Source organism: Leptodactylus fuscus, chromosome 5 (assembly GCF_031893055.1).
Source record: "Leptodactylus fuscus isolate aLepFus1 chromosome 5, aLepFus1.hap2, whole genome shotgun sequence".
Taxonomy (NCBI): domain Eukaryota; kingdom Metazoa; phylum Chordata; class Amphibia; order Anura; family Leptodactylidae; genus Leptodactylus; species Leptodactylus fuscus.
The window spans coordinates 96,679,201-96,706,329 of record NC_134269.1 but is presented as its reverse complement, the minus strand read 5'-3'; the positions used below and the strand labels follow the sequence as shown (position 1 = coordinate 96,706,329).

The window sequence follows — 27,129 nt, the reverse complement described above, 5'->3', positions numbered from 1 at the left end:
AGTCAGGGTTGATCGTAGCTCCACTAGAATCTCACAGTCTGGCTGGCAATCAGTATGCATAACAATATCTAATAGCATGCTGATGATTTAGACCAGATTAGATCCTTTGTTATACATGCTCCATTCTAAACCGAGGCGGCTGTTCATCTATGCTGACCCAGCTCCTATGTGGAATGTGTTAACTTGATACTTTAACATAAACATACTGTAGATGTGGATAATAAGAACTATGCATCTATGACTTTTGTTCCCCACTGATACCTAACTATTTCACCAGGCCTATGGGTGATAGTTATGGTTAGATCTCAACCAACCGAGATCCTCTATATATAGGAAAACATTGTATTTGAATGTATCATAGTGGTGTCTTGAATGCATCAAAATTACACCACTTTGCAAAAATTTCATATACACTGGGTTTATTATTTTATTTTAATTATCTACTATTAAAGGTTATGTTTTATTTTACTCTTTCGGTGATATGAGCAAATACAGAGAGTAAATTGCCCGTCAGTGATTTACATTCATGTGTGGGGTTGCTTCTCAGCCAAGGGAATCTGCTCTCTCACAGTCTTGCCTAAAAACACAGCCATGAATAAAGAATGGTACCAGAATGTCCTCCAAGATCAACTTCTCCCAACCGTCCAAGAGCAGTTTGGCGATCAACAATGCCTTTCCAGCATGATGGAGCACCTTGCCATAAAGCAAAGGTGATAACTAAATGGCTCAGGGAACAAAACATAGAGATTTTGGCTCCATGGCCTGGAAACTCCCCAGATCTTAATCCCATTGAGAACTTGTGGTCAATCATCAAGAGACGGGTAGACAAACAAAAACCTACAAATTCTGACAAAATGCAAGCATTGATTGTGCAAGAATGGACTGCCATCAGTCAGGATTTGGTCCAGAAGTTGATTGAGAGCATGCCAGGGAGAATTGCAGAGGTCCTGAAGAAGAAGGGTCAACACTGCAAATATTGACTTGCTGCATTAACTCATTCTAACTGTCAATATAAGCTTTTGTTACTCATAATATGATTGCAATTATATTTCTGTATGTGATAAAAACATCTGACAAACACACATAAAACCAGAGGGCAGCGGATCATGTGAAAATATAAGATTTGTGTCATTCTCAAAACTTTTGGCCATGACTGTAGTTTCCATATAGAGGTAGCATTGAGTAATGAAACCGTATTTGTCAAGTAGCAGTAACTATGTGTAAAAAAATGCAACATGTGATTTATATGATAAGCTGTTTCTTATCTCTACATAGTCAATGGTTAACTTATCCCCACACCCCACATGCTCACACCCCTCCTCCCTCATAATCTTTTATAAAGGGTGTGTGTTGGGACTGCTGTGGACAAGATTCCAGCTCCTTTACTGCTTTGTCAAGAACAGTATGTATGACATCTTTCTTCCTCTATCATATCAATTTTATAATATATTGTTCAGAATGTATTTTATTAGCCTCAATATATTGCTGTTGCTTTGTTTTGCAAATCTAATTTGAACTATTCCTAAATATGTAGACATATGTCTCCTTCATGTCAGCTACACTTTACTGCTACGAGATAGATCACACAGTCAGTTTTTATGCATTTTAAAACTAAAAGCATCAATGGATATAAAAATTTGGAGAACTTTCAGTCCTTTATGCTAGGTTCACACTAGCGTTCAGTTTTTCATTCTTTGGGTCCCCTCGGGTCTCCAAATGCTGATTTACAAACAGCACCATCATCTTACAGTGGCAACCCCTTTAAAGGGGCTCTATCAGCAGATTTATCGGTTATGAGCTAAAGATATTCCTGAATAGCCTTTAAAAAGGCTAGTCATGTGCTGCTATTACTGTGTAAAAAGACCCCCCCCCCGTTTTTGTTAATTACCTTAGTAATCGATATGTAAATTAGCTGGATCGTGCACTCCTTAGCGCCATAGCTTCTGCACGCCCACCGCTGCCCCAAGCCCCCCCCCGCTTGTTCACATCGGTTTCTCTTAAAAGCTATTGAAAGCATGCTTGTGCGCAGTAGCCCTCCCTCCAGCGCGCTACTGTGCATGCTCCAGCTTGCAATGGTCTCTGTGGGAAAATGTCCAAAGTTTTAGATTTTTGTAAAAGGCTTAAAATGTCAATAAAACTATATAAATATGGTATCTCTGGAATTGTACCAAAACATAGAATACAGATGACATATCATTTTGGCTGCAGAGTGAACACCATAAAATGAAGGTCGTAACAAAGTCACACAAATGCACTTTTTCTCCAATTCCACCTCATTCAGAATTTTTTTCCAGCATCCCTGTGCATTGTACAGAATAATAAATAGTATGATTATGAAGAAAAGTTTGTCCCGCAAACATTAAGCTCCCATATGGCTCTGTGAATTGAAAAATAAAAAAGTTATGGGGTTTGGAAGGCAGGGAGTCAAAAACGAAAATTGAAAAATCCCTCCAGGGGGAAGGGATTAATCTGTGTCTTACTAACTTTATGGGAAAGCATCTGTAGCCTCTGGATTTAGTTATAACTGCTTTCAGTACTTAGGGTGCATTCACACTACGTAATCGCCAGCTTATTCTGAACGTAAAACACGTTCAGAATCAGCGGCGTATAAAGCAGTTCCATTCATTTCTATGGCAGCCGGCATACAAGCACTCCCCATAGAAATGAATGGGCTGCTTTTTTCACTACGAGCACTCCCATTGAAGTGAATGGGATGTACCCGCGTGTACGGCTCAGCATGAGCAGAGCTAGCCATACACGCCAGCACATCCCATTCACTTCAATGGGAGTGCTCGTAGTGAAAAAAGCAGCCCATTCATTTCTATGGGAAGTGCTCGTATGCCGGCTCCCATAGAAATGAATGGGAACTGCTTTATACGCCGCTTATTCTGAACGTGTTTTATGTTCAGAATAAGCTGGCGATTACGTAGTGTGAATGCACCCTTAGTGTGTCTCCCCCCTTAGACAGGAGTGTTATAGGGAACATCTTTTCTTAAAAGCTTTTGTTGCCAGTGGTGTAACTAAAGTCTAGTGGGCTTAGGTGCAAACTTTTGTCTGGGGTCCCCTACCTCCTTCCTAGCGCCATTGCTTTATAGTGGTGGTTACATCTGAAATAATATCCCAAATATCTGAAAGGGGTACAGCTTTAGTAACCACAACTACAGTTATCAAGACTACGGTGAGTGAGTAGCACATCCATCATGTAAACAATACGGGCACAGTATTACGTGCTCCGCAGTGGACCCAACACAGTATTACGTGCTCCGCAGTGGACCCCACATAGTATTACGTGCTCCACAGTGGATCCCACACAGTATTACATGCTCCACAGTGCACCCCACACAGAATTGGGTACACCACAGCAGACCCCACACAGTTATAGTAAAGTCAAAAGTAAAAAAAAACACAGCTCACTAGCAATATAATGAATTAGATATCCATAAACTTGGATAAGATATCTAAAATATATATATATATATATATATATATATATATATATATATATATATATAAAATTCAAATATCACTCATAATTTGTGGCTAATAATCCAATAAAAATACAGGGAGCACATTACCCCATACAGTATTATGTGATCAGCAGTGGCCACCAAACAGTATTATGTGCTCACAGTGGCTCCAACATAGTATTATATGCTCACAGTGCCCCCTCCTTCCTCCCAAGTTGGTGCTATTATTATAAAGGGTATAATAAGTATAGGCCCAGGAGGCTCAGAGTATAATAAGTAGAGGCCCAGGAGAAGTGATTAAAAATTACACACTCATACTCACCTTACCTCACCTCTCCAGGGCATCCTCGCTCCATCCTATGGTCTGCGGCATCCTCTTCTGTCTTCCAACTGAGGTCATGTGAGCTCTAGCGGCCACATGGGGTGCGATAACATCATTACGCCAGCGCACCCCATGTGACCACTTGCGTGGCCTTAGTTACCGGCAGGAAGAGCACTGGAACGGATGCTCAGCCCAGGACAGGTGAGTATAAGTGTTTATCTTATTTTTATACACCTCCCGTGGGATGGCAATTAATGGAAAGGGGCCCAGTCGCAGTGGCACCTCCTGCGACCATGATCATTACACCACTGCTTGTTGCAGATAATACTATTATCATACCTCCCAGCTTTCAGAAGTTAGGAGTTATTCCAGAGGAGGGAGTTTAGTTTAGGGGTTAATTTTTATTTAATCTTGGACAACCCTTTTAAGTGTTTCTCAGTCCTGCATTTGTGACTGGAGTTATAGTTGCACTGGATGTCAGCATGTGTTGGATGGACATACTCTATTTTGTGGGGAGTGAAGATAGTTGGTGAGTAGCTACAGTAGTAGTTGAGCAGAGCAATAGTTTTAGAAATGATGTCATCAGGGAAAACACCCTTGAAATGGCTAAATATGGGTCCCGCTGTTCTAACAGTCACCTACTTATTGCAGCTGTCAGCCTCCCTACATATTAAAGGGAATTTGTCATTTCCTAGATTGTGTTCTAACTAAGCATTTCTTTACATAGTCTTTAGAAAGGCTATTCTAGGCATACCTCCTTCTACAATTCTTCACTGCTTCCAGAGCAGATAGTCACGTACAGGGCATGTGCGAGATTTTAATCAAGCTGTACATGATTATGATTAAAAACTCGCACATGCGCTTACGTGACTAGCTGCTCTGGAAGCAGTGAAGAGGTGTAGAAGGAGGGATTGTATTTCAAGAAGGGGGCGGTTAGAAATGGGAAGGGGGCAGTGAGAAATGGAGGCGGCTGATGATGCAGGGTTTAGCAAGATGAATTTGCATATGAAGAAAAACGGTTTAATTCCAAAACAGCTGCGAGGATCAAGGAATGACAGGTATGCCTAGAATAGCCCGTCTAAAGGATATGTAAAGATATGCTTATTTAACCCCTTCCCGCCAATGGCATTTTTTGATTTTCGTTTTTCGTTTTTGACTCCCCTCCTTCTAAACCCCATAACTTTTTTATTTCTCCGCTCCCAGAGCCATATGAGGTCTTAATTTTTGCGGGACAAATTTTTCTTCATGATGCTACCATTAATTATTCTATACAATGTACTGGGAAGCAAGAAAAAACTCAGAATGGGGTGGATTTGAAGAAAAAATGCATTTCTGCGACTTTTTTACGGGTTTTGGTTTTACGGCGTTCACTGTGCAGCCAAAATGACATGTCCCCTATATTCTGTGTTTCGGTAAGGTTCCAGGGATACCAAATTTATATAGTTTTATTTACATTTTGACCCCTAAAAAAATTCCAAAACTGTGTTAAAAATTTTTTTTTCTAAAAGTCGCCATATTCCAACGGCCATAACTTTTTTATACGTAAGTGTACGGGGATGCATAGGGCGTCTTTTTTTGCGGGGCCGGGTGTACTTTTTAGTTCTACCATTTTCGGGAAATGTTATTGCTTTGATCACTTTTTATTCAAATTTTTATCAGAATCAAAACAGTGAAAAAACGGCGGTTTGGCACTTTCGAATATTTTTCCCGCTACGGCGTTTACCGAACAGGAAAAATATTTTTATAGATTTGTAGAGCGGGCGATTTCAGACGCGGGGATACCTAACATGTATATGTTTCACAGTTTTTAACTTCTTTTATATGTGTTCTAGGGAAAGGGGGTGATTTGAACTTTTAATACTTTTTATATTTTTTTTTATTTTTTTTACTTTTTTTAAAAAATTTTTTTGCATTTATTAGACCCCCTAGGGGTGTTGAACCCCAGGGGGTCTGATCACTAATGCAATGCATTACAATGCTAATGCATTGCAAAAAATCATCCTTTCTTTTGCAGGCTGCATAGACCAGCCTGCAAAAGAGAGGATTTGCAGACGAGCCTGGGAGCCTTGTACAGGCTCCCGGCTGTCATGGCAACAGGATGTCAGCCCTGGAGCATGCTCCAGGAGCCGGCGATCCCGGGCAAAATGGCGGCACCCATGCGCCGCCGGGAAAATTGACCGTGGCGCCGGAGGGGTTAATGCCTCCGATCGGTTCAGGGACCGATCGGAGGCATGAGAGCCAGTTGTCTACTGCTTAAAGCAGTAGACATCCGGCGGCTATGGCGGCCGCGCGGCTCCCGGGCGGTCGCCATAGTTACAGACCCGACATGCGCCGTACTATTACGGCGCATGTCGGGAAGGGGTTAAAAAACGATCTAGGCAAGGATAGACTCCCTTTAAGTCCAGCCTTGTTGCTAGGTCCTGTTGCTTTTCCCAGTGTCAGCAAGAATGACAGGATGTACATGCTGTACACCCAAATACCTTTAGCAGTGTTTTGAGCGATTTCTGGAAGCTCTTGGCATCTTCTGCATTTGTTTACATGGTGTGGCTTCCTGTGCTTTTATCCAACCACCATAATGCTTTACTTCCTCCCATCTCTCATGCACTTACAACCCCTCCCTGTCCCCCTAGCTAGTCTGTCCACTACTATCCCTTTCCAACTAAATCAGCCCACCACCCCACCTCACCACACATCTTACAGTGTTGGCCAAAAGTATTGGCACCCCTGCAATTCTGTCAGATAATACTCATTTTCTTCCAGAAAATGATTGCAAGCACAAACTCTTTGGTATTAATATCTTCATTTATTTTGCTTGCATTGAAAAAACACAAAAGAATGAAAAAAAAGTCAAATCATTGATCATTTTACACAAAACTCCAAAAATGGGCCGGACAAAAGTATTGGCACCCTCAGCCCAATACTTGGTAGCACAACCTTTAGACAAAATAACTGCGAACAACCGCTTCCGGTAACCATCAATGAGTTTCTTACAATGCTCTGCTGGAATTTTAGACAATTCTTCTTTGGCAAACTGCTCCAGGTCCCTGAGATGTGAAGGGGGCCTTCTCCAAACTGCCATTTGGAGATCTCTCCACAGGTGTTCTATGGGATTCAGGTCTGGACTCATTGCTGGCCACTTTAGAAGTCTCCAGTGCTTTCTCTCAAACCATTTTCTAGTGCTTTTTGAAGTGTGTTTTGGGTCATTGTCCTGCTGGAAGACCCATGACCTCTGAGCAGGGGCGGATCCAGGGCCTGGCGAGCCGGGAAACCTAACAAAATGGTCCCGGTCGGCATGTCCCGACTCCAACTGAGCTCAGCGTTAAAGCAGGAGCTGAGCTCACAGCTCCTGCTTTAAACGCCTATGTATTCGGCTCATCGGCGGTAGGACGCCGATGAGCCGAATGCATAGGCGTTTAAAGCCGGAGCTGTTACAGCTCAGCTCCTGCTTTAATGCTGAGCTCCGGTCTCCGGCATTTGTAGCCGCGATGTGATGACGTCATCACATCGCGGCTACAATATGTGTATGAGGGAGAGAGCTGCGAGGGAACGAGGAATGGTGAGTGTGTGTGTGTGTGAGAACGTGAGAACAGCATGACACTGGGGCAGATGGAGGGGGGAGAACGGCATGACACTGGGGCAGATGAAGGGGGAGAACGGCATGACACTGGGGCAAATGAAGGGGAGAGAACAGCATGACACTGGGGCAGATGGAGGGGGGAGAATGGCATGACACTGGGGCAGATGAAGGGGGGAAGAACAGCATGACACTGGGGCAGATGGAGGGGGGAGAATGGCATGACACTGGGGCAGATGGAGGGGGGAGAATGGCATGACACTGATGCAGATAGAGGGGGAGAGAACAGCATGACACTGGGGCAGATGGAGGGGGGAGAACGGCATGACAGTGGGGCAGATGGAGGGGGGAGAACGGCATGACACTAGGGCAGATGGAGGGGGGGAGAACGGCATGACACTGGGGCAGATGGAGGGGGGGAGAACAGCATGACACTGGGGCAGATGGAGGGGGGAGAATGGCATGGCACTGGGGCAGATGAAGGGGGGAAGAACAGCATGACACTGGGGCAGATGGAGGGGGGAGAATGGTATGACACTGGGGCAGATGGAGGGGGGAGAATGGCATGACACTGGGGCAGATAGAGGGGGAGAGAACAGCATGACACTGGGGCAGATGGAGGGGGGAGAACGGCATGACACTGGGGCAGATGGAGGGGGGAGAACGGCATGACACTGGGGCAGATGGAGGGGGGGAGAACAGCATGACACTGGGGCAGATGGAGGGGGGGAGAACAGCATGACACTGGGGCAGATGGAAGGGGAGAACGGCATGACACTAGGGCAGATGAAGGGGGGGAATGGCATGACACTGGGGCAGATGAAGGGGGGAGAACGGCATGACACTGGGGCAGAGACGGGGGGAAATGAAACTGTGGGCAGATAAAGGGGGAGAATGGCATGAAACTGGGGACAGAGATAGAGGGGGGGACATGAAACTAGGGGTAGATGAAGGGTGTATATGAAAATGGGGGGGAGATATAATTTACGGGTGACTGTAGGAGGATTATACTGTGTGGAATCACATGAAAATTGAATGAGAATGGGTGGAGTCAACATAAAAGTGGGCGTGGCCTAATTTGCTGCGGCGCGCTGCGCGCGACGCACGTTTTATTCCCTCTTTCTAGTCTTCAACAGTTGGGAAGTACAGGTTAGAAGTGTGAGATCCCCAGTAAGTAGGACCCCGCCAAAGTCAATTGCCCAGGGCCCCGCAAACCCTGGATCCGCCACTGCCTCTGAGGGAGACCCAGCTTTCTCACACTGGGCCCTACATTATGCTGCAAAATTTGTTGGTAGTCTTCAGACTTCATGATGCCATGCACACGGTCAAGCAGTCCAGTGCCAGAGGCAGCAAAGCAATCCCAAAACATCAGGGAATCTCCGCCATGTTTGACTGTAGGGACCGTGTTCTTTTTTTTTGAAGGCCTCTTTTTTTCCTATAAACTCTATGTTGATGCCTTTTCCCAAAAAGCTCTACCTTTGTCTCATCTGACCAGAGAACATTCTTCCAAAACGTATTTGGCTTTCTCAGGTAAGTTTTGGCAAACTCCAGCCTGGCTTTTTTATGTCTCTGGGTAAGAAGTGGGGTCTTCCTGGGTATCCTACTGTCGGGGGAATCATAATACCCCAGAGATATGCTGTCTGTAAAGGAAAATTAATTAACAGGCCAAGATTGGCTACAGCCGATCTTTGACCTGGAGAATCACGAAGACACATGGTGTTTGGTGTATCAAGGTGGATTCTAATTTAATGGTGCACAAAGATGGTTTAAATACAATACAGACAAGAGCAGGTTGGACTATTCTAACATGGTTGGCATAAAATGATTGGTTATAAGATAAACCTGGCACATGACTATTGGCTGAGGCCTCATGTAATTTGCATATCATTACAGCTTAATGGACTTTGTACTTTGTCCTTAAACAAAGAAAGTTTCAAAAACACTTATGTGTGAACCAACAGCTTACACTATGTCTATATGCATATATCATGGAAACAGAGATAAGATGTCATGTTGGTGCTAAATGAGTCTCAGTGACCTCCATATACCATGAAGATAAGATATACAAATAGCCAGCTGCGACTTACTTATACAGTTTATGTGTGAAAGGTTACAAGATGACTGACAAAATACAAAGATGGAGGATTTGACTCTAACATTCCCCCATTTTGAGATGGTTGAATACAGGAATTCATATTTAGATACTTCAGTGACCTAATGTCTACTGCCGGACTTTACCAGATTCCCCTCATATGTTCCTGTATTCTAACCTAATCTCAATCATAGTTCTGGCCTTTTATATCTTGGTCTGCTCATCCTTTTGTATATGTTTTGTATTAAACAAACAAAATGAAGATAAGATTTTTACTACAACTTGCTGATATTTACTTGTTTATACTATGTATTGTTCCTAAAATATGAGGTGGTATCTTCTTAACTATATACTTCAAACATTTCCTGTTGCGTCAAAGAAACAGCTATATATGACATGACAGGCTAATATGGGGTTATGAGTACATATCCTACAATCTGACACATTCAGATCTTCGATCAAAATCATATGGTGTTTAAGAAACTTATTGTCCCACTTCATTGTTAAATGTTCTATGCAGGCTTATCGTCAGGACCATCTGTAACAGCATTATCAGGAGAATCTTCATCGCTTTGTGTGTAGAGACTTTCTTGCAATATGAAGCATGGATACAATTAGGCTCTCCTTCAAATTTCACAGAAGTACTGGTTATCATCAGCATTTGGAATGGACCATCAAATCTTGGTTCCAAGGTTTTTCTCACGTGTCTCTTTATCACCATCAATCTCTTGGTTCAAATGAATAGGTCCCGCCCACTAACTTAAAATCTGAGAAGGAGAGAAAACTCAAAGCCATACATTAATCAAATGTTTTTGCAAAGACATCACATAGTCAGTCAGTACACCATACCACATCTGTAGGAGTTGCCAAGAATACAACCCCCAAAGAAAGTTTGACATGGGCTAAAGCCAATTCTTCTCTTAGGAGGGTACCTTACAGAAAATACCAATACAAGTGACACACTACATCTTCAGTAGCCGTCTATCTGCAGCCCCGTTTGTGATGGCTTTCTTCACCAGATATGCCTCAGACTTTTCTGAAGATAGATAACTATACACACAAGCACGTACTTATACCGTCTCACCTTTAGTAACTGCATATAGTTAACCTGCAATCTCTGGAACGGGTACAAGGGCTCTGGGCCTGGCTCTGAGAAACTTTTCACTTTTTGGCCTACTTTGCATTTAACACATGCCAAGCAGTGTCTGTAGTGATGTTAAATCCTGCAGCCGCCCATCCTCTGCTCACCAGGTCACACATGGCTACTTCTAAACACTGCTTTATGCCATCAGTGGGGACAATGCACTCAGTAAATATATTCTCTTACCACCGGAGATCAGGACTTGTACATCCTCTTTTACTGTAGTCCTGGACCATTTTTGGTGCCTCAGTGTTGTAAAACCTGAAAAGAGAGCTAAAAGGGGGTTTGGGTCGAGTATAGTGACCACTTCTCAGTAAGGCATATCCCCTAGGCCTCTGCAACTGGGTTAGCGGCAGTGTCTCTGCCCACATGTTACCTCTACCTTCTTTCATATCAGCCTTGGTGTGTGTCCTGACTTTTGACTATACCCACCTGTGTGGGGGCAGCAGGGTCTATCACTACCTGAACAGCATGGAAATCCTTTTAAGCTTAACATTGACCCTACAGAAAGCTCTCGCTCTCCAGATTGGACCATAGTCCCACTATATTAAACACCTACCCTCAGACATTGTACCCTGTCTCAGTGATGGCTTCTAGTTCAACTTCATGAGCTGAGACCCATACAGTTCTATAATGGTTCTACTTGTGCTTGGTTTTACCCTTGGTTTACCTCATATTCAGTGACCATGACATATCTGGTGCAGAATCCACCATCATTCCCAAATCGAGAATCATCTAAAATAAAAGAACTCTCATCAGTGTTAACAATAGATTCATCATTTATTAACCAAATCAGCAAAAGTAAAATTAATTTTAAGTTATCTGACTCTCCTTACTCCTCCCCTGAAACTATTGTTAACAGGTTAGAAGGGACTTGTAGTGCAGCACAGAATGCAAAGCTTACATTAGAAGACATAGATAAGACACACTGCAGCCTGAGATATCCAGCCATTGTCATCTTTGTTTCCAATGCAAGATTTATCACCCCTTGTAAACCGTGTCTTATCATGAGAAGCAGCTGCGCGGACTCTCCCCACACTTGTCATAGCTGTAGTACTACATATCCCAGCAGACTTATTTATACAATCCCAAGTAAATTCAGTTCTCTAAAACTTCTAAACACTCCAAAAATTCATTAAGGTAAGTAAATACTCAACATATATCAGCAGAGAAGGCGGAAGCCTTAAATTACAGAGCAGATATGTGAGTGACTTCTGATCTACTTACACAGCTATCTAACACCTTGTAGCAAACAATGACCCAGAAACACCACTTTAACTTTGTAGAACTGCAATTTATCTTTACCTGCGTGTACATATTAGGGGCGTTCTATGCCCCTTGTGGCAAGATAGTTCACATGTATTGCCTACCCCTATGGGGCCTAATCCCATATCAGAAGGAACATCTGAATAACTTTTTCACACAATAAATCCCGATTGTTAACATTCATGGATTTATAGTATAAACCCATAACAAATATTTATGTTACAAGTGTAAAGCCCATGTGATATATTTGATACACATACGCACCAATACACACTGAGTACATAATACATGTACATGGTATATCAAGTACATCTCATTTACACCAGAACACACATATATATTCGACAATGGAAAGAACTTTTATGCCTCCCTTTCATATCTACTTGTCACCACCCTCTGTGGTTATCAGCATTCAATATCTGCTTGCTGTGGAGACTGAAAATGTAACAATACAGACATGGACAAACAGAACATGTACACATGGCAGACACATGTAACATGTACATATAACTGACACACATATATGGGCCCATTCACTTTTCTGAACCTTCCATACAAACATGCAACGTCACACTGGAGCTCCAGACAGAACAAAACAAATGTCAATTAAATCAAAAAGAACTTGTCTGAACTAAAATAAAAATTTTCATATATTTTGTACCGTGATATCACTTATTCTCTTGGGACGGCCAAATCTTATTCCTACAAATAGGCACAGAGTTAGTTATAATTCCCGCACAGCTAAATATTGAGGAGAAAACAAACCAAAACATGTAAATAGTTGCCTTCATCTTCTTACCAATTTGCATATTACTATAAAATAAACATAATAATGTTGATCTCATATTTATGCCATTTATCCAATTTTAAAAACATTACCATGAGAGGAGCATTCTCAAAATGGGAAACCTTTCCTGAATAAAAGGACACTATAGACATTCTAGAAATAACTTAATGTCCACCCCAAGCCTATATACACACATATGTGTATACACATACCTACACTTAACCTGCAGTATCCTCACTACAAAACATATCATGTTTCCACTTTCCACTAACCAACAAACTAACAACACAATGCTAAGTGCCAAGCACATTAACCCTTTAGCTGGACTGTCAATGGATGCTCACTATACATTTCCTTACACTCAAAGCCTTTGTCCTTCGCTTAGGACACCAGCAATCTCTAGCCAAGTGTCCCTGGTTTCCACAATTAAAACACTTCCTGGTTACCCTCTATCCCTGTATCTGTCCTGCCTATTCTCCATTGGTAACTCCTGCTCTTTTTTTTTTTTTCTTGAGCGGCATCTTCTTCTCTCTCTCCCATTCCTATTAGTTCATATGGGGTATACCCTACCTCAGAGGGTCCCTCCCCCATAATAGCTGATGGCCAGTCAGCCGTGAGCATCCCACTCCTCTAGGGCAATTAAGACAATAGAGGGTCACTTTTGACTCACCTAGTGGGACCTCCCAAACAGTCACTCTGTTTTCATTGAACTAATCTCTAATGTGCATGTTCTGGCGTAGTGCTCAGGGCAAAAACCTCATTTGGTTTCCACAGACTCCACTTTGTCTGTGTCCCTCTATCGAACACCCCTGAATCATTGCATGTACTTACTCAGATTCTACTCAGTCCTTAGTGTCCAAAACAAGGACTTTTCAATCACTCAGTACTTCCACTCTAGGGATTAAGGATGAAGAATAACTCTCTCTTCTGCACCGCTTTTTACACTCTATAACAGATGTAGCAACCAAATGACAGCATGGACAGTAGACAAAGAATGAGGTATAACATTTCCCACCCCACTACAGACAACATACTATTCAGGTTCTTGCACACTATATAATATGGCATCGATTGTTATAACATATGCAGCACTAATCCTCACTCACCGACACACAGGATCCGGAACATGTAGGAACTCAGATTAGTTATTTGGCAAGAAAAGGACTTACCGTTACAGCGCCGTTTTATTCATCTGAGGTCCTCCGGGCCCGTCTCCAAATCGGTTGGTGAGTGGATCAGTACACTATCGGCTGCACATTAAACGATTATCGATGCCCCACGTTGGGCGCCAGGTTCTGTCGGGGGAATCATAATACCCCAGAGATATGCTGTCTGTAAAGGAAAATTAATTAACAGGCCAAGATTGGCTACAGCCGATCTTTGACCTGGAGAATCACGAAGACACATGGTGTTTGGTGTATCAAGGTGGATTCTAATTTAATGGTGCACAAAGGTGGTTTAAATACAATACAGACAAGAGCAGGTTGGACTATTCTAACATGGTTGGCATAAAATGATTGGTTATAAGATAAACCTGGCACATGACTATTGGCTGAGGCCTCATGTAATTTGCATATCATTACAGCTTAATGGACTTTGTACTTTGTCCTTAAACAAAGAAAGTTTCAAAAACACTTATGTGTGAACCAACAGCTTACACTATGTCTATATGCATATATTATGGAAACAGAGATAAGATGTCATGTTGGTGCTAAATGAGTCTCAGTGACCTCCATATACCATGAAGATAAGATATACAAATAGCCAGCTGCGACTTACTTATACAGTTTATGTGTGAAAGGTTACAAGATGACTGACAAAATACAAAGATGGAGGATTTGACTCTAACACTACCATACAGTCCCTTTTCATTCAGACGCCGACAGATAGTACAGGTTGACACTGTTGTACCCTTGGACTGCAGGGCAGCTTGAACTTGTTTGGATGTTAGTCAAGGTTCTTTATCCACCATCCGCACAATCTTGCGTTGAAATCTCTCTTTTCCGTCCACATCTAGGAAGGTTAGCCACAGTGCCATGGGCTTTAAACTTCTTGATGACACTGTGCACGGTAGACACAGGAACATTCAGGATTTTGGAGATGGACTTGTAGCCTTGAGATTGCTCATGCTTCCTCACAATTTTGCTTTTCAAGTCCTCAGACAGTTCTTTGGTCTTCTTTCTTTTCTCCATGCTCAATGTGGTACACACAAGGACACAGGACAGAGGTTGAGTCAACTTTAATCCATTTCAACTGGCTGCAAGTGTGATTTAGTTATTGCCACCACCTGTTAGGTGCCTCAGGTAAGTAACAGGTGCTGTTAATTACACAAATTAGAGAAGCATTACATGATTTTTCAAATAGTGCCAATACTTTTGTCCACCCTTTTTATGTTTGGTGTTGAATTATATCCAATTTGGCTTTTTGACAATTCTTTTTGTGGTTTTCCATTGAAGACAAATTAAATGAAGATAATAATACCAAAGAATTTGTGATTGCAATCATTTTCTGGAAGAAAATGAGTATTATCTGACAGAATTGCAGGGGTGCCAATACTTTTGGCCAACACTGTACTTACCTGTCTTCCTGTCTCTTCTTCTTCTCAACGTGTCCTGGAGTGCTTCAGGCCTAATGCTGCCTGGAGCTGGGCCCGATGTCACTTCCGGAAGTGACATCATGACACAGCTCTGGACCAGAAGCAAAAGAAGATAGGTAAGTATTGTGTGCCAGCTTCCCAGGCATTATTGCAATGACCTACATATATTACTGAGAAACTATACAATATGGGTAAAAAAGATATATTAGAAAGTTGGAGGAGGGGGCATAGGGACAGACTTATCCAGGACTTGTCAATTTATCCTAAACAACCCCTTTAACTTCACGCTCCATTATATTAGAAAACTGTGTGCAAAAAAAAGAAAAATGAACACAATTCTTAAAGTTTTAGAGAAAAATACTTTTGATAATGTAACCACAATTATATATTTATCTTGGTTTAGAAGAAATATGACATCTGATGAAGATTACTACTCCCTTGTCAAGGGTATCAGAAGCTTCGATTTCTCTGGGAGCAGTGTGCCCTGCCAACTTCTTCTAACTGGTGATACTGCATTCCCAGTGCTCCTGAGTCCTGAAAAACATGTCCTTATTGCTGCTTCTAAGTATGGAAAAGGACGAGTAGTGGTCATGAGTCATGAATCATATTTGGATCATCCTCCATTCATGGATTTTCTGAAGAATGCAATATCCTGGTTGAAACCATCCTCAGAAGCAGTCATTGGTGTTGAGAAGAGCTTCAACAATTTGGAGAAGACACTGTCTTGGTCTGGACATAAGGTTGAAACAATCACAGGCCTGAAGAATGGTTTGGGAGTGCTCTGTATACCTGGATATGATGACAGTCAGGCAGGAGAGATTGCATCCTTTTTGAAAGATGGAGGTGGTCTTCTTATCGGGGCTCAAGCCTGGCACTGGTCCTACAGCCACACACAAGATAATGTTCTGATTTATTTTCCTGGAAATAAAATTACTTCTGTTGCTGGAGTGTATTTCACTGCCAGCTATGGTGAAAAAGGAATTTTTGATGTGAGCGACTGCATGCCAAATACACAGTGGTGCAATGAGTGAGTACACATAGTTCATAAAATATCTAATAATGTGGAAATATAGTTTGTAATGTATTATGATATGAAAATTTATGTAGTAAAAAAATACGTACATAGTCACCCTTCAGTTCCCTGTTGATTTTCTGCCTATTGTTCAATAGTTTCTGTTTACAGTGATAAAGTGACACTTATAGGCTATGTACATCATGTTTATATCATCTGCTGACTACATCTGTGTGTACTAGGTATGCTAAAAGCTATAAGAAGGACATTCCTTGGTATTAATTTTAGATTTTAATAGTTAAAAACTCTATGGTTTGCTGTCCCTTTTTCTTCTCAGACAGTTTTGTGTCTGGCAAAAAAAATATGCATTGAATCAGAGGCATAGCTAGCTAGGGGCAGGCGAGGTGGCACCCCAGGGCCCACCTACTCTGGGGGACCCACCTCGGGGACACCGCAACACATCTTATCCTCGCACATTAACTGCATTGGCGTCTCCATGACACTGATACAATTGAAATACATAGTAGAGAGGTAAGCCACAAGTTACTTCAGATCTGTGGCCTACAAACTGCTCTAAGACATCTGCGTCCTGGCACAGACATCTCTGTGATGATATCACTGACCCGAGCCATCTGCACCAGTACGCAGAAGTTCTGCCGCTTCCAGTAAGCAATGGCACTGCTGGCAGCGGAGTCTCCTCCTCAAGGGATTGGAGGTAGGTTAGTATCATCAACTTTTTTTTTTTACCTTGGGCATTTTTGTTGGGGGGCTGAAGAGGTCAATTGGAGCCAATGGGAATTTATCAAGATAAGAGGCCATAACTAATATAAGAGGTAGTAGGGTGCTTTAGTAAAAGAGGATATAAAATATAGAGAAAGGTTGGGGGGGGCCTATGTATGTAAGGTGAGATATAAGAGGGCATTGGTGTAATATATTTGTAACAAGTTCAGCACCACAGAAGAAATCTTCTTGCTTCTTTGTATTGCGAATTTAGCAACCAGGAGGATTCTAGTTCAGTTTTTTTTACTGCCCTTATGTACACTTAAGATCAGGATATTTATGAGGTCTTGCTGTGGTTTAACTAAGTTGACACTGGTGATGGATCATCCGATATATCTGGATCCCAAATCACCAGACCATCGTGCATTCCTACCAGATATGGTACAGAAGCTTCAGAGTACACATGAGACAATCTAGAGGGCACCAAGAACCAGCATAGCAGAACCTGCCCCAACCTTTAGCTTTGACAGAACCACTCAGCTGCTTCAAAAGTCTTACTCAAGTCCACTTCCCATTTCAGCATATATGGAAGCATACTCCTCTTAAGTATCTTTTTCATTTTATTCATTTTTTACTTATTTATATTTTGTAACCATTATGAATGAAGTACAGGACTTTTATATTTCATATGTAGTTACAAGTCTAGTGCAGTCATGCACGGTCTACTTGAGGTCTAGGTGAGGATAGAATATTAAAATGCCTACCCACTTAAAATATAAAATACAACAGCCTGCTCTAACTACCCTAGCAACAAAATAATCACTTTTTTTCCCCCTGGAAAAAGTTTCTTCTTTTTTTTTTTTATTAGAACCATGTTTGCCACCTGTTTGGTAAATGGGTGCTAAGAATTCCTGGGTATAATGCTAATGTATCTGATTATTCTCCCTCTACAGTGTGGACTTTTCAACAGACCTAAAGATTCTTCTGCGAGGTATAACCAGTCTGGACATCAGTGGGGAAAGTCTTCCATCAGAACTTCTGCTTCATGGACCACTGACTTTTCCAGTTGGAATGACTGATGACTATAAATGCTTTGTTGGCGCTGCCTTTTATGGCAGGGGACGTGTCGTTGTTGAGGGCCATGAAGCATTTGTAACTAAACCTGAACTTAAGGCTTTCACTATAAATGCAGTTTCTTGGCTAAGTATGGGTAAAACAGGAAAGATTGGTGTCAATAAAGAATTGGAGGACCTTGCTTGGATCTTGCAGAACGAAGGCTTACCATGTGTAGTGTCTGATTTGGTTCCAGGGCTCAGCATCTACTGCTGTACATCTTATAATGATGAAGAAAAAGAAAAAATCCAGCAGTTTGTGGCAGAGGGTGGAGGTCTTCTAATTGCTGGCCATGCCTGGTACTGGTCCTATTCCAATCCAGATGTTATTTCTCAGTATCCTGGCAATAAAATCCTTAACAAGCTTGGAATCACCATTCTGCCTAGGACAATTGATCAAAAAGTATATAAAGCATTGGATCCTCAGTCAGCTGCTAACACATATTGCTTCCATGGAGCATTATGTCAACTTTTGAGAGCTCTAAAGAGTGGGGCTTACCTAAAACCACCTCTGTGCTCCTGGCTGTCACAGCTCAGAAAGGATGTGGCAAGTTTTTTCAAGTTACCATCAAGTCCTCTTATTTTCTCAATGTGGCAAACACTTTCATGTCTGGTACAAGGTTTTAGTTTACCCAGTGTTAGTAAAGAGCACCCTGTGAAAAGCAACTCCATAGAGGCTTTTATCATGAACCTGGCACATGAAATCAGCTGTCTGGATAAACTACATTATCCCTTGGTTACAGTTCAGATTGACGCAACAAACTTAGGTAATGTATCTATGTCAAATTAAATGTAAACATATAAAAATGTCAGACCATATTCATGCATACAGAACACAAAGTACTGTCATCATTGTTCTGCCATACATCTTAGCATGCATTTTTGTGCTGATTTTCGGGTTCAGTCTTTGGAGTGATTTTTATCTAATAGTTACTAAATTATTTTCCTTCCAGGTGATGATGCATGGAGAAGTACTGGACTTTACCTTCCACCTAGGAAAACAGCAACACTTGTATTTCCAGCCTCAGCTGTAAGGAAAGGTCTCCAGGTAATTTTTATAATTGCAGAAGAACAATGTTATTATAAAGTCTGATGGTATTAGACAAATATGAGATAGACAGGTTTATTGTAAATGTGGATATGTATATATCATACATTTTTGTATTTCAGGTACAGGTCGGCTGTCAGTCAGATGACCTGAGTTCAGCAGAAGAGTTGTGTCGTGCCCCAGTAGTTGTGCATAAAAAGGATGTTGTTAGTGAGAACGTTGTTATATCCTGCGTCTGGGGAGGACTTCTATATGTTGTTGTTAAGGGGAAAAGTCAACTAGGGACTATTCCAGTTACAGTCTATGGATCAAAACCAGCTCCAACATTTATTAAAGGTAAATCAAGTATTTTCAAGTATGCTGTTGAAGTGCCTTATTTATGGCAACTCTGTCCAGACAAAGCAGGTACTTTCTTCAGATCACTAAAAGACATAACTAAGAATGATTCAATTATTTATTTTATTTCACTGGTCTGGGGTCCAATAATATATTGGATCTAAGTGTATATATAGTGGCGGTGGCGTAACTACTGCCATAGCAGCAGAGGCAGCTGCCACAGGGCCCAGGACATTGGGAGCCCAGTGACAGCCGCTACCGCTGCTATCATTATACTCAGGGGTCTTTTCGAATCCCCGAGTATAATGATTGGCGGACCGGGAGAGGTAAGAAACATAAAAAACACTGTTACTTACCTCTCCACGATCCTGGCCAGGCCTCCTTCCTTGTTGTCTGACGTCTCTGACGTCACATGAACCCAGCCTGTGTCCCGGGTCATGTGACGTCAGACGTCATTGCAGAAGGACGGCAGCGGAGGCCGACAGCGGAGGAGTCGGGGGACAGGTAAGAAACAGCTGTTTTTTTATGTTTTTATTCCTCCGGGTCTCCGATTATTATACTCTGGGGTCTGACCCAGAATATAATAATTGTTTATGGGTGTCCGCAGTGGGACATAATACTGTGTGCAGGAGCCACTATGGGGGATAATACTGTGTGCAGGGGCCACTATGGGGGATAATACTGTGTGCAGGGGCCACTATGGGGGATAATACTGTGTGCAGGGGCCACTATTGGGGATAATACTGTGTGCAGAGCCCACTATGGGGGATAATACTGTGTGCAGGGGCCGCTATGGGGGATAATAGAACACGCAGGAATGCGTAGGAGGGGGTCGGTCGAGGTCTTCAGTGTCGGGAGGGAGGGGGGCCCCATGTCAAAAGTTCGCCACGGGGCCCCGCCATTCCTAGTTACCCCACTGTATAGAGGTGTCCTTTTATGTCTTTTCAGGCTAACTTTATTTGCCCAAGCTCCATCCACATGTTACAGGACACCACTAGTGACGGTTCATAAAGTTTTGTTTGTGTAATGACATAACCTCTATTACAAAATTGTCTGAATACTGTACAAGCAATGCCGCCCCTCCTACCTCTTGTGTCACCCCCTCTACCTCATAGATTGTAAGCTCTTGCGAGCAGGGCCCTCAGTCCCATAGTGTGAAATGACGTTCTTTGTTATGGATCTGTCTGTATTTGATCCCTACAAATTGTACAGCGCTGCGGAATATGTTAGCGCTATATAAATAAAGTTTTTTATTATTATTATTATTTTATGAAGACCAAGACTCTTGAAATGGCAACTCCAGTTTTTGTGAGAACCCTAATCATGTTCCTTTTCCCAGGCCAGACAAAGCTTTCATCCTGGTTGGATACAATTCGTACATCCCAAGCACCTTGGGCTGAGCTAATAACAGAAAATATTATTTTGACGGTTCCCTCTGATGTGATTCAATCCTTAAAAGACCCAGAAGCTTTGTTAACTCAGTGGGATCTCATAATGAGTGCAATAGCTGAATTGGCCAAAATTCCCCAAAAATTTCTGCGCCCTGAAAGAATTGTTGCAGATGTGCAAATCTCAGTAGGTAAGAAACATTCAGCTAATAGCAGATATTATAGCATATAATTTTTTTTGTTTGCCAGGGTGCATATAAAACATGCTCACCAGCTTATTGCTGTTGTCACTTAAATACGGTTACTGTAAATTGTAGGATGGATGCACGCTGGATATCCAATCATGTGTCATCAACAATCAGCCAATGAAATAACAGATCTTCAGATAATGAAGAAGGAGGTACTATGGGGGCCTATACATGAGCTTGGCCACAACCAGCAGAGAGAAGTATGGGAATTCCCTCCTCACACCACAGAAGCCACATGTAACCTGTGGTCAGTATATGTACATGAAAATGTATTGGGAATCCCAAGGGATAAAGCTCATCCTTCACTGAATCCAGCAGAAAGGGATGCCTGTATCAGAGAGTATTTGCAGAATGGAGCAAAGCTAGAAGACTGGGAGGTGTGGACAGCACTAGAAACTTATCTCCAGGTAAGACCAGACCCCATTCTGCTCCCTATGGTGAGTTAGTTGAAATAACATAATGACCCACATTTATTAATAGGCAGTGTAAACGTAGCCAATCGGTATGAAAATGCACCAGATTTATCACAGTGGCTGAAGCTGTTTGATAAACCTGATTTATCTTTCGATTGTCTAGCCTATTTTATCTAAATTTTGGTACAATTAGGTGAATCTATTAAGAATGGCATTCTTCCACATTGCCGATTTGGTGGACCCGCTGACCTTGTAGCTCAGGCCCTTTGACTACTTTACCTCCATCCTACACCTGCCAGCCACAGAGTGGTTCCACTACTAACAGATTGTTCATTATGTCTTCTCCCAGTTTGGCTCTCAGGGTGTCAACACTTACTGCCTTTGAGAAGGTGTGCTGGGCAGGTACCTCTACAGGCGGCTTGATATCGACTATCTATAGCAGGGGTGCCCAATACGTCGATCACGATCTACTGGTCCATCTCAAAGGACGTATGGGTCGATCGCGGCATGCAGCCAGGGATCCCCAATGTCTGCTTGATCACAGTGCAGGCTGAGAGTCGACTCTCAGCCTGCGCTGTGAAAAAGCACTCCGGACACTTGCAGGCCGGGCGGCAGCAGCTTCGGGGGATGACGCGCTCCCCGCTCTTAGGGATGGAGGGAGCCGGGGTGCTGCTTGTTCACAGAGCAGGCTGAGAGTCCTCTCCGGACACTGGCAGGTGGGGCTGCCGCAGCCCCAGCCTGTCAGTGTCCAGAGATAACTCTCAGCCTGCGCTGTGAACAAGAAGACACCGGAGATCCCTGGGTGGCCACAGAACGCCGCTGTCTCCTGCGCTCACGCTCCTCCCGACCCCGCCCATCCACATCCCTTTCTGATGCTCTTTTTATTAAGGGGTCCCACTTGATCCCCTTACTTATTTGCTTAATCTCCCCCCCTACATGCTTAGGCAAGCAGACTTCTAAACTGTTTTTGTATATATGCACAGCAGCCAAAACGCTTATAGCCCTTCATTGGAAGAGAACCTTGCCTCCCTCTGGTGCGGACCTAGTCCCTAGGGTGAAGGATGTTCGCAGTACGGCCTCCCTTAATCACACTATGGATGCTTTCCGGGCCGTGTGGTCATCTTGGGACTCGTACTGCATTCTGCGTGGTTTTTGACTCCTTCCTTTCCCCATTTCCCTCTTTTTTCCTACTCCCCGTTTCCTCACCTCCTGGTTTGCTTTATTTAACCGTTTATCCGATCGTTTTGAGCTATATTTTTTTCTGTATGTACATATTTTCAGAAAAATTCAAAAAAGGAAAAAGACATGGACCACACATCCCAATCATATACACTGATCTAGTGCTTGTCAGCAAATTCTACAATACTGAACATGAGGTTCTTAGTATACATATTGATACATAAGCCCGCTAACCACTTCACGGCGACCTCTTTATAGTTGGTCCCTACTCTACTGGGCGCAGCGCTGCACAGTGACCGCACAACCGCATCACAACGCCCACAGGGGGAGCGACCCAGTGGTCCGGCAACACCCCTGCCACCAGACCAAGCCCCCAGGCTCTGGGTTGCACCACCCCACGGGCATGACACAACAGGAGCAGCAGACACCGTGCAGCACCGCACCATGCGAACAGATCTCAATTCACCTTACCATATTGCCCAGGTCAGAGGACTGAGAGCTAGTAGGTGGGTCTGTTTTTGCAGTCTCCTGCTAATTAAAAACACTTGGGCAAAATGGGGGGAGTGTTGGTACCAAGGAAAAACAAAAAAAAAAAATAAATGAGGGGACAGACTTACTATATGTATTCAAAAAAAGAAAAAGACATGGACCACACATCCCAATCTTATACATTGATCTAGTGCTTCTCAGCAAATTCTACAATACTGAACATGAGGTTCTTAGTATACATATTGATCAAGGGGCATAACCCCGCTAGTGGGCGACACACGACTGAACCTCATTTTGACATGTTTTAAGGACATTACATCAAAGTTGGATCAGCCTGTAGTCTGTTTTTCTACTTTAATTTTGAGGGGGACTCCAAATCCAGACTTCCATTGGTTAATAAACTTGATTTCCATTGATGATTTTTGTGTGATTGTGTTGTCATCACATTCAACTTTGTACAGAACAAAGTATTCAATTAGAATATTTCATTCATTCAGATCTAGGATGTGTTATTTGAGTATTCCCTTTATTTTTTTGAGGAGTGTATATAATAAGGTAAAGTTATTTTGTATTCTTATTTTTACAGCTACAGGAGGGCTTTGGTTGGGATCCCTTCAAACAACTTTTCTCTGAGTATCAGACGATGTCCAATGTCAGCGGCGATAATACAGATAAGATGAATCTTTGGGCAAAGAAGTTCTCTCAAGCAGTCAGTAAAAACTTGACCCCATTTTTCCAGGCATGGGGCTGGCCCATTAATGATGCAACCAGAGAAAAATTATCCTGCCTGCCTGCATGGACAGAAAACCCAATGGAAAGATATATCAATTCAAATTAAAATCAATATATAAAAACACTATGAAGTACAACATTACATGCTTTGTTTTCATCTTGATCAAAACTCAGTGATCAAGATGCATTGATTTGCTAAATAGAGCCTGTCAGTAGTAAATTAGTTTTACACCTATTCCCAGTACCTTGTAGAGGTGATTCTATAGCTTCCAAATATACCTCTGCTATTCTGCATTGAAGCCCCATTTTCTTGTAACTATAATAAAGCCTTTTCAAAGTACAATATACATGTGCCTCCTTATTGCATTCAGCTGGTATAGATCATTTATGCTGCATTTCATAGGAATCCAGTGGGTCACAAGGTGCTTGTTTAATCAATAACTGCATACTTTTCTAATTGCAGTAGCTCATTTTACTATGCATTTCAGCCGAATCTCGCACATCTTCCTATGCATTTCAGCTCAGTCGCACATCTTCCTATGCATTTCAGCTCAGTCGCACATCTTCCTATGCATTTCAGCCGAATCGCACATCTTCCTGTGCATTTCAGCTCAGTCGCACATTTTCCTATGCATTTCAGCCGAGTCGCACATCTTCCTATACATTTCAGCTCAGTCGCACATCTTCCTATGCATTTAAACTCAGTCGCACATCTTCCTATGTATTTATAGTCAGTCGCACATCTTCCTATGCATGTCAACTGATGAGCGCATTTCTACTATGCCAGAAAACCATTACATTAGCGTGAAATGCATAGTAATATGTTCTAGATATTACCGTAATTAGAAACACTTGCTGTCACAATTGTCAGCCACAATTGTCAGTGATGTAATGCCAGGTTTATCTTATGTATTAGCTGTAGTAACCCTTAATTGACAATTTCAGTGCCCTTGATTATCAAAACAGTGCCCTCTCCAGGATAAGCCACATGTATCCTCTGTAATATGACAACCCAGTGCCCCACTGCACCAAATTCTGCACTCCCCCTTTGTACTGCCAAGTTTTCACCTTCATGCTTCAGCCATATCCTCTTCCTGTTAATGTAGGGAGGGAACTTCTTTCACTGCGGCAGTTATGGATCCCAATACTTGCTTCAGGTAGTATGCACTATTGAGTTAGGGGGAAGGAGGTTCAACTATGCACCACTTGGAAGAGAAGTAGCGTTGGTCAGCAGTGGGGTAATTTCATTCAAAAGTAGGGTTGAGCGATCAGGATCGGAAATGTTCCGATTCCGATCGTCGATCGAGTACATTTCACGATCGCGATCGAAATTCCGTTCCCAAGCTTTTCCGGCCGGATCGAGGTCAGAGGTTATTTCCCACAATGCTTGGCTACTGGCCAAACATTGTGGGAAAAGCTATAGTATCAGATGATCGAGTACTATTTGAAACTCCCATTTCGAATAGCATGCACCCATAGGAATAAAAGGAAGCGGCTGGCACGCAGACTTTGCTGGCGTCCGGCCGCTTAACCCCCTGTGTGCCGGCTGCGTCCATTCATTCCTATGGGAGCATACTACTCTTGCGTTTCTTCCCTGCTGTGCCGTATACTCGGCTCTAATACTGACGGTAAATATTGCAAGGTATACGTGCCACTAATACAGTGATTGTAGAAATAGATGAGTAGTCTATTATTTGGACGTATTAAAACTTGAAACTTTATTAGTATCTATTAAAAGTAAATAATTTAAAAAAAAAAAAAAAAAAAAACAACCACCCAAGTGTTCAATTTTCAAAACAAAAAGGGGAAGGAAAAAGGACTGAATAATTCATGGTTTCACTTCTGTGGGAATATTTTAAAACCCACAGAAAAGCTAATTCAGTCCAATAAAAGAGAGAATTTTTCTCCTCTGCTCATATAGAAAGTCACTAAATACTATGACTAAGGAGCAATAGACTCTATCAGAAAATTCCCTCAGTCCATTAAAACTACCAGTGTAATTGGTGCAATGCTCTGCCTACTAGAGATTTACCTGCTCAGAATATTATCTAGGGGCTAGGTGCTAATTCCTATAGACTGTGGTATTGCTTATCTGCCTTCCTTATCACACCATGCCTAGCTAGTACACTGGTTCAATTGTAGCCCCTATCTACACTTTGCTAGTCTAAACTGACTGCTCAGATTAGCCTGACGCGTTTCCTCGATCTACACTAGTATGTGAGACAGATTCATCAGAGGCTATTGGTAAGGGTATTGACTGCTCAGATGTTATCTTTCTAAGTCAAACATTGTTTTTTTTTGCAAACAACATTTTTTTGCAAACATCAAACATAGTTCCCCCATGCAGCCCTGCCGGCACTGATGTATGTATGATGTATGTATGTATGGCCATGGGGGCAGGGCAGGGCTGCATGGGGGAACTATGTTTGACTTAGAAAGATAACATCTGAGCCGTCAATACCCTTACCCAGACCTGGGCAAAACCCGACCCCTGGGCCATATCCGGCCCTCTGACTGATTCAGTCCGGCCCGCACAGCTTGACTAGGGAGGCGTGTCTAGGGGGCGTGTCTTAGTGCCGGCCGAAGATGGAGATGTGGAGCGTGTCATAAACTACTGAGAGATGTAAGGTGAGCTGCAGGGTGGAGAGACAGAGTATGTGTGTGTGTCTATATATGTGTGTCTATATGTGTGCCTGTCTATATGTGTGCCTGTCTATGTCTGTCTGTCTGTCTATATATGTGTGTGTGTGTCTATATGTGTCTGTCTATCTGTATGTGTGTGTCTTAGCAACCTAGGGGCAGAGATGGAAGGGGAATGTTATACTAGGGCAGAGATGGCAGATGGAGGGGGGGACATGAAACTGGGGGGGGGGGACATGAAACTGGGGGGGACATGAAACTGGGGGGGACATGAAATGGGGAAAATAAAAGGGGATATGAAACTGAAGGAGAAATGGAGGGGGGACATGAAACTGGGGGTAGATGAAGAGGGCACTTAGACTGGGGGGACATTAAACCGTGGAGGAAGCTGTAGGGGGACCTGTCTGCCTCTAGTTGCCCCCAGTTTAATGTCACCCTCCAGCTACCCCTACAGTTTAATGTCTGCTTCCAGCTTCCCAATTTTAATGTCCCCCTCTAGTTGCCCCCAGTTTCATGTCCCGCTCCAGCTGTCAATTTATTGCCTCCCTCCAACTACCCCCACTGTTT

At 42.7% G+C, this 27,129-nt stretch overlaps 1 protein-coding gene across 1 annotated transcript in view; it reads left to right on the top strand.

The window, feature by feature from the left end:
• LOC142203247 (TRPM8 channel-associated factor homolog) overlaps nucleotides 1-24,220 on the top strand; it is a 42,622-nt gene extending 18,402 nt beyond the window's left edge. Inside the window, exons 2-8 of the mRNA XM_075273816.1 lie at nucleotides 15,649-16,272; nucleotides 17,931-18,856; nucleotides 19,043-19,137; nucleotides 19,260-19,473; nucleotides 20,813-21,052; nucleotides 21,179-21,516; nucleotides 23,777-24,220. Of these exons, the coding sequence (XP_075129917.1) occupies nucleotides 15,656-16,272; nucleotides 17,931-18,856; nucleotides 19,043-19,137; nucleotides 19,260-19,473; nucleotides 20,813-21,052; nucleotides 21,179-21,516; nucleotides 23,777-24,028 (2,682 nt within the window). The 5' untranslated portion in view covers nucleotides 15,649-15,655 and the 3' untranslated portion in view covers nucleotides 24,029-24,220. The remainder of the gene's footprint in view (nucleotides 1-15,648; nucleotides 16,273-17,930; nucleotides 18,857-19,042; nucleotides 19,138-19,259; nucleotides 19,474-20,812; nucleotides 21,053-21,178; nucleotides 21,517-23,776) is intronic.
• Nucleotides 24,221-27,129: the final 2,909 nt, after the last annotated feature.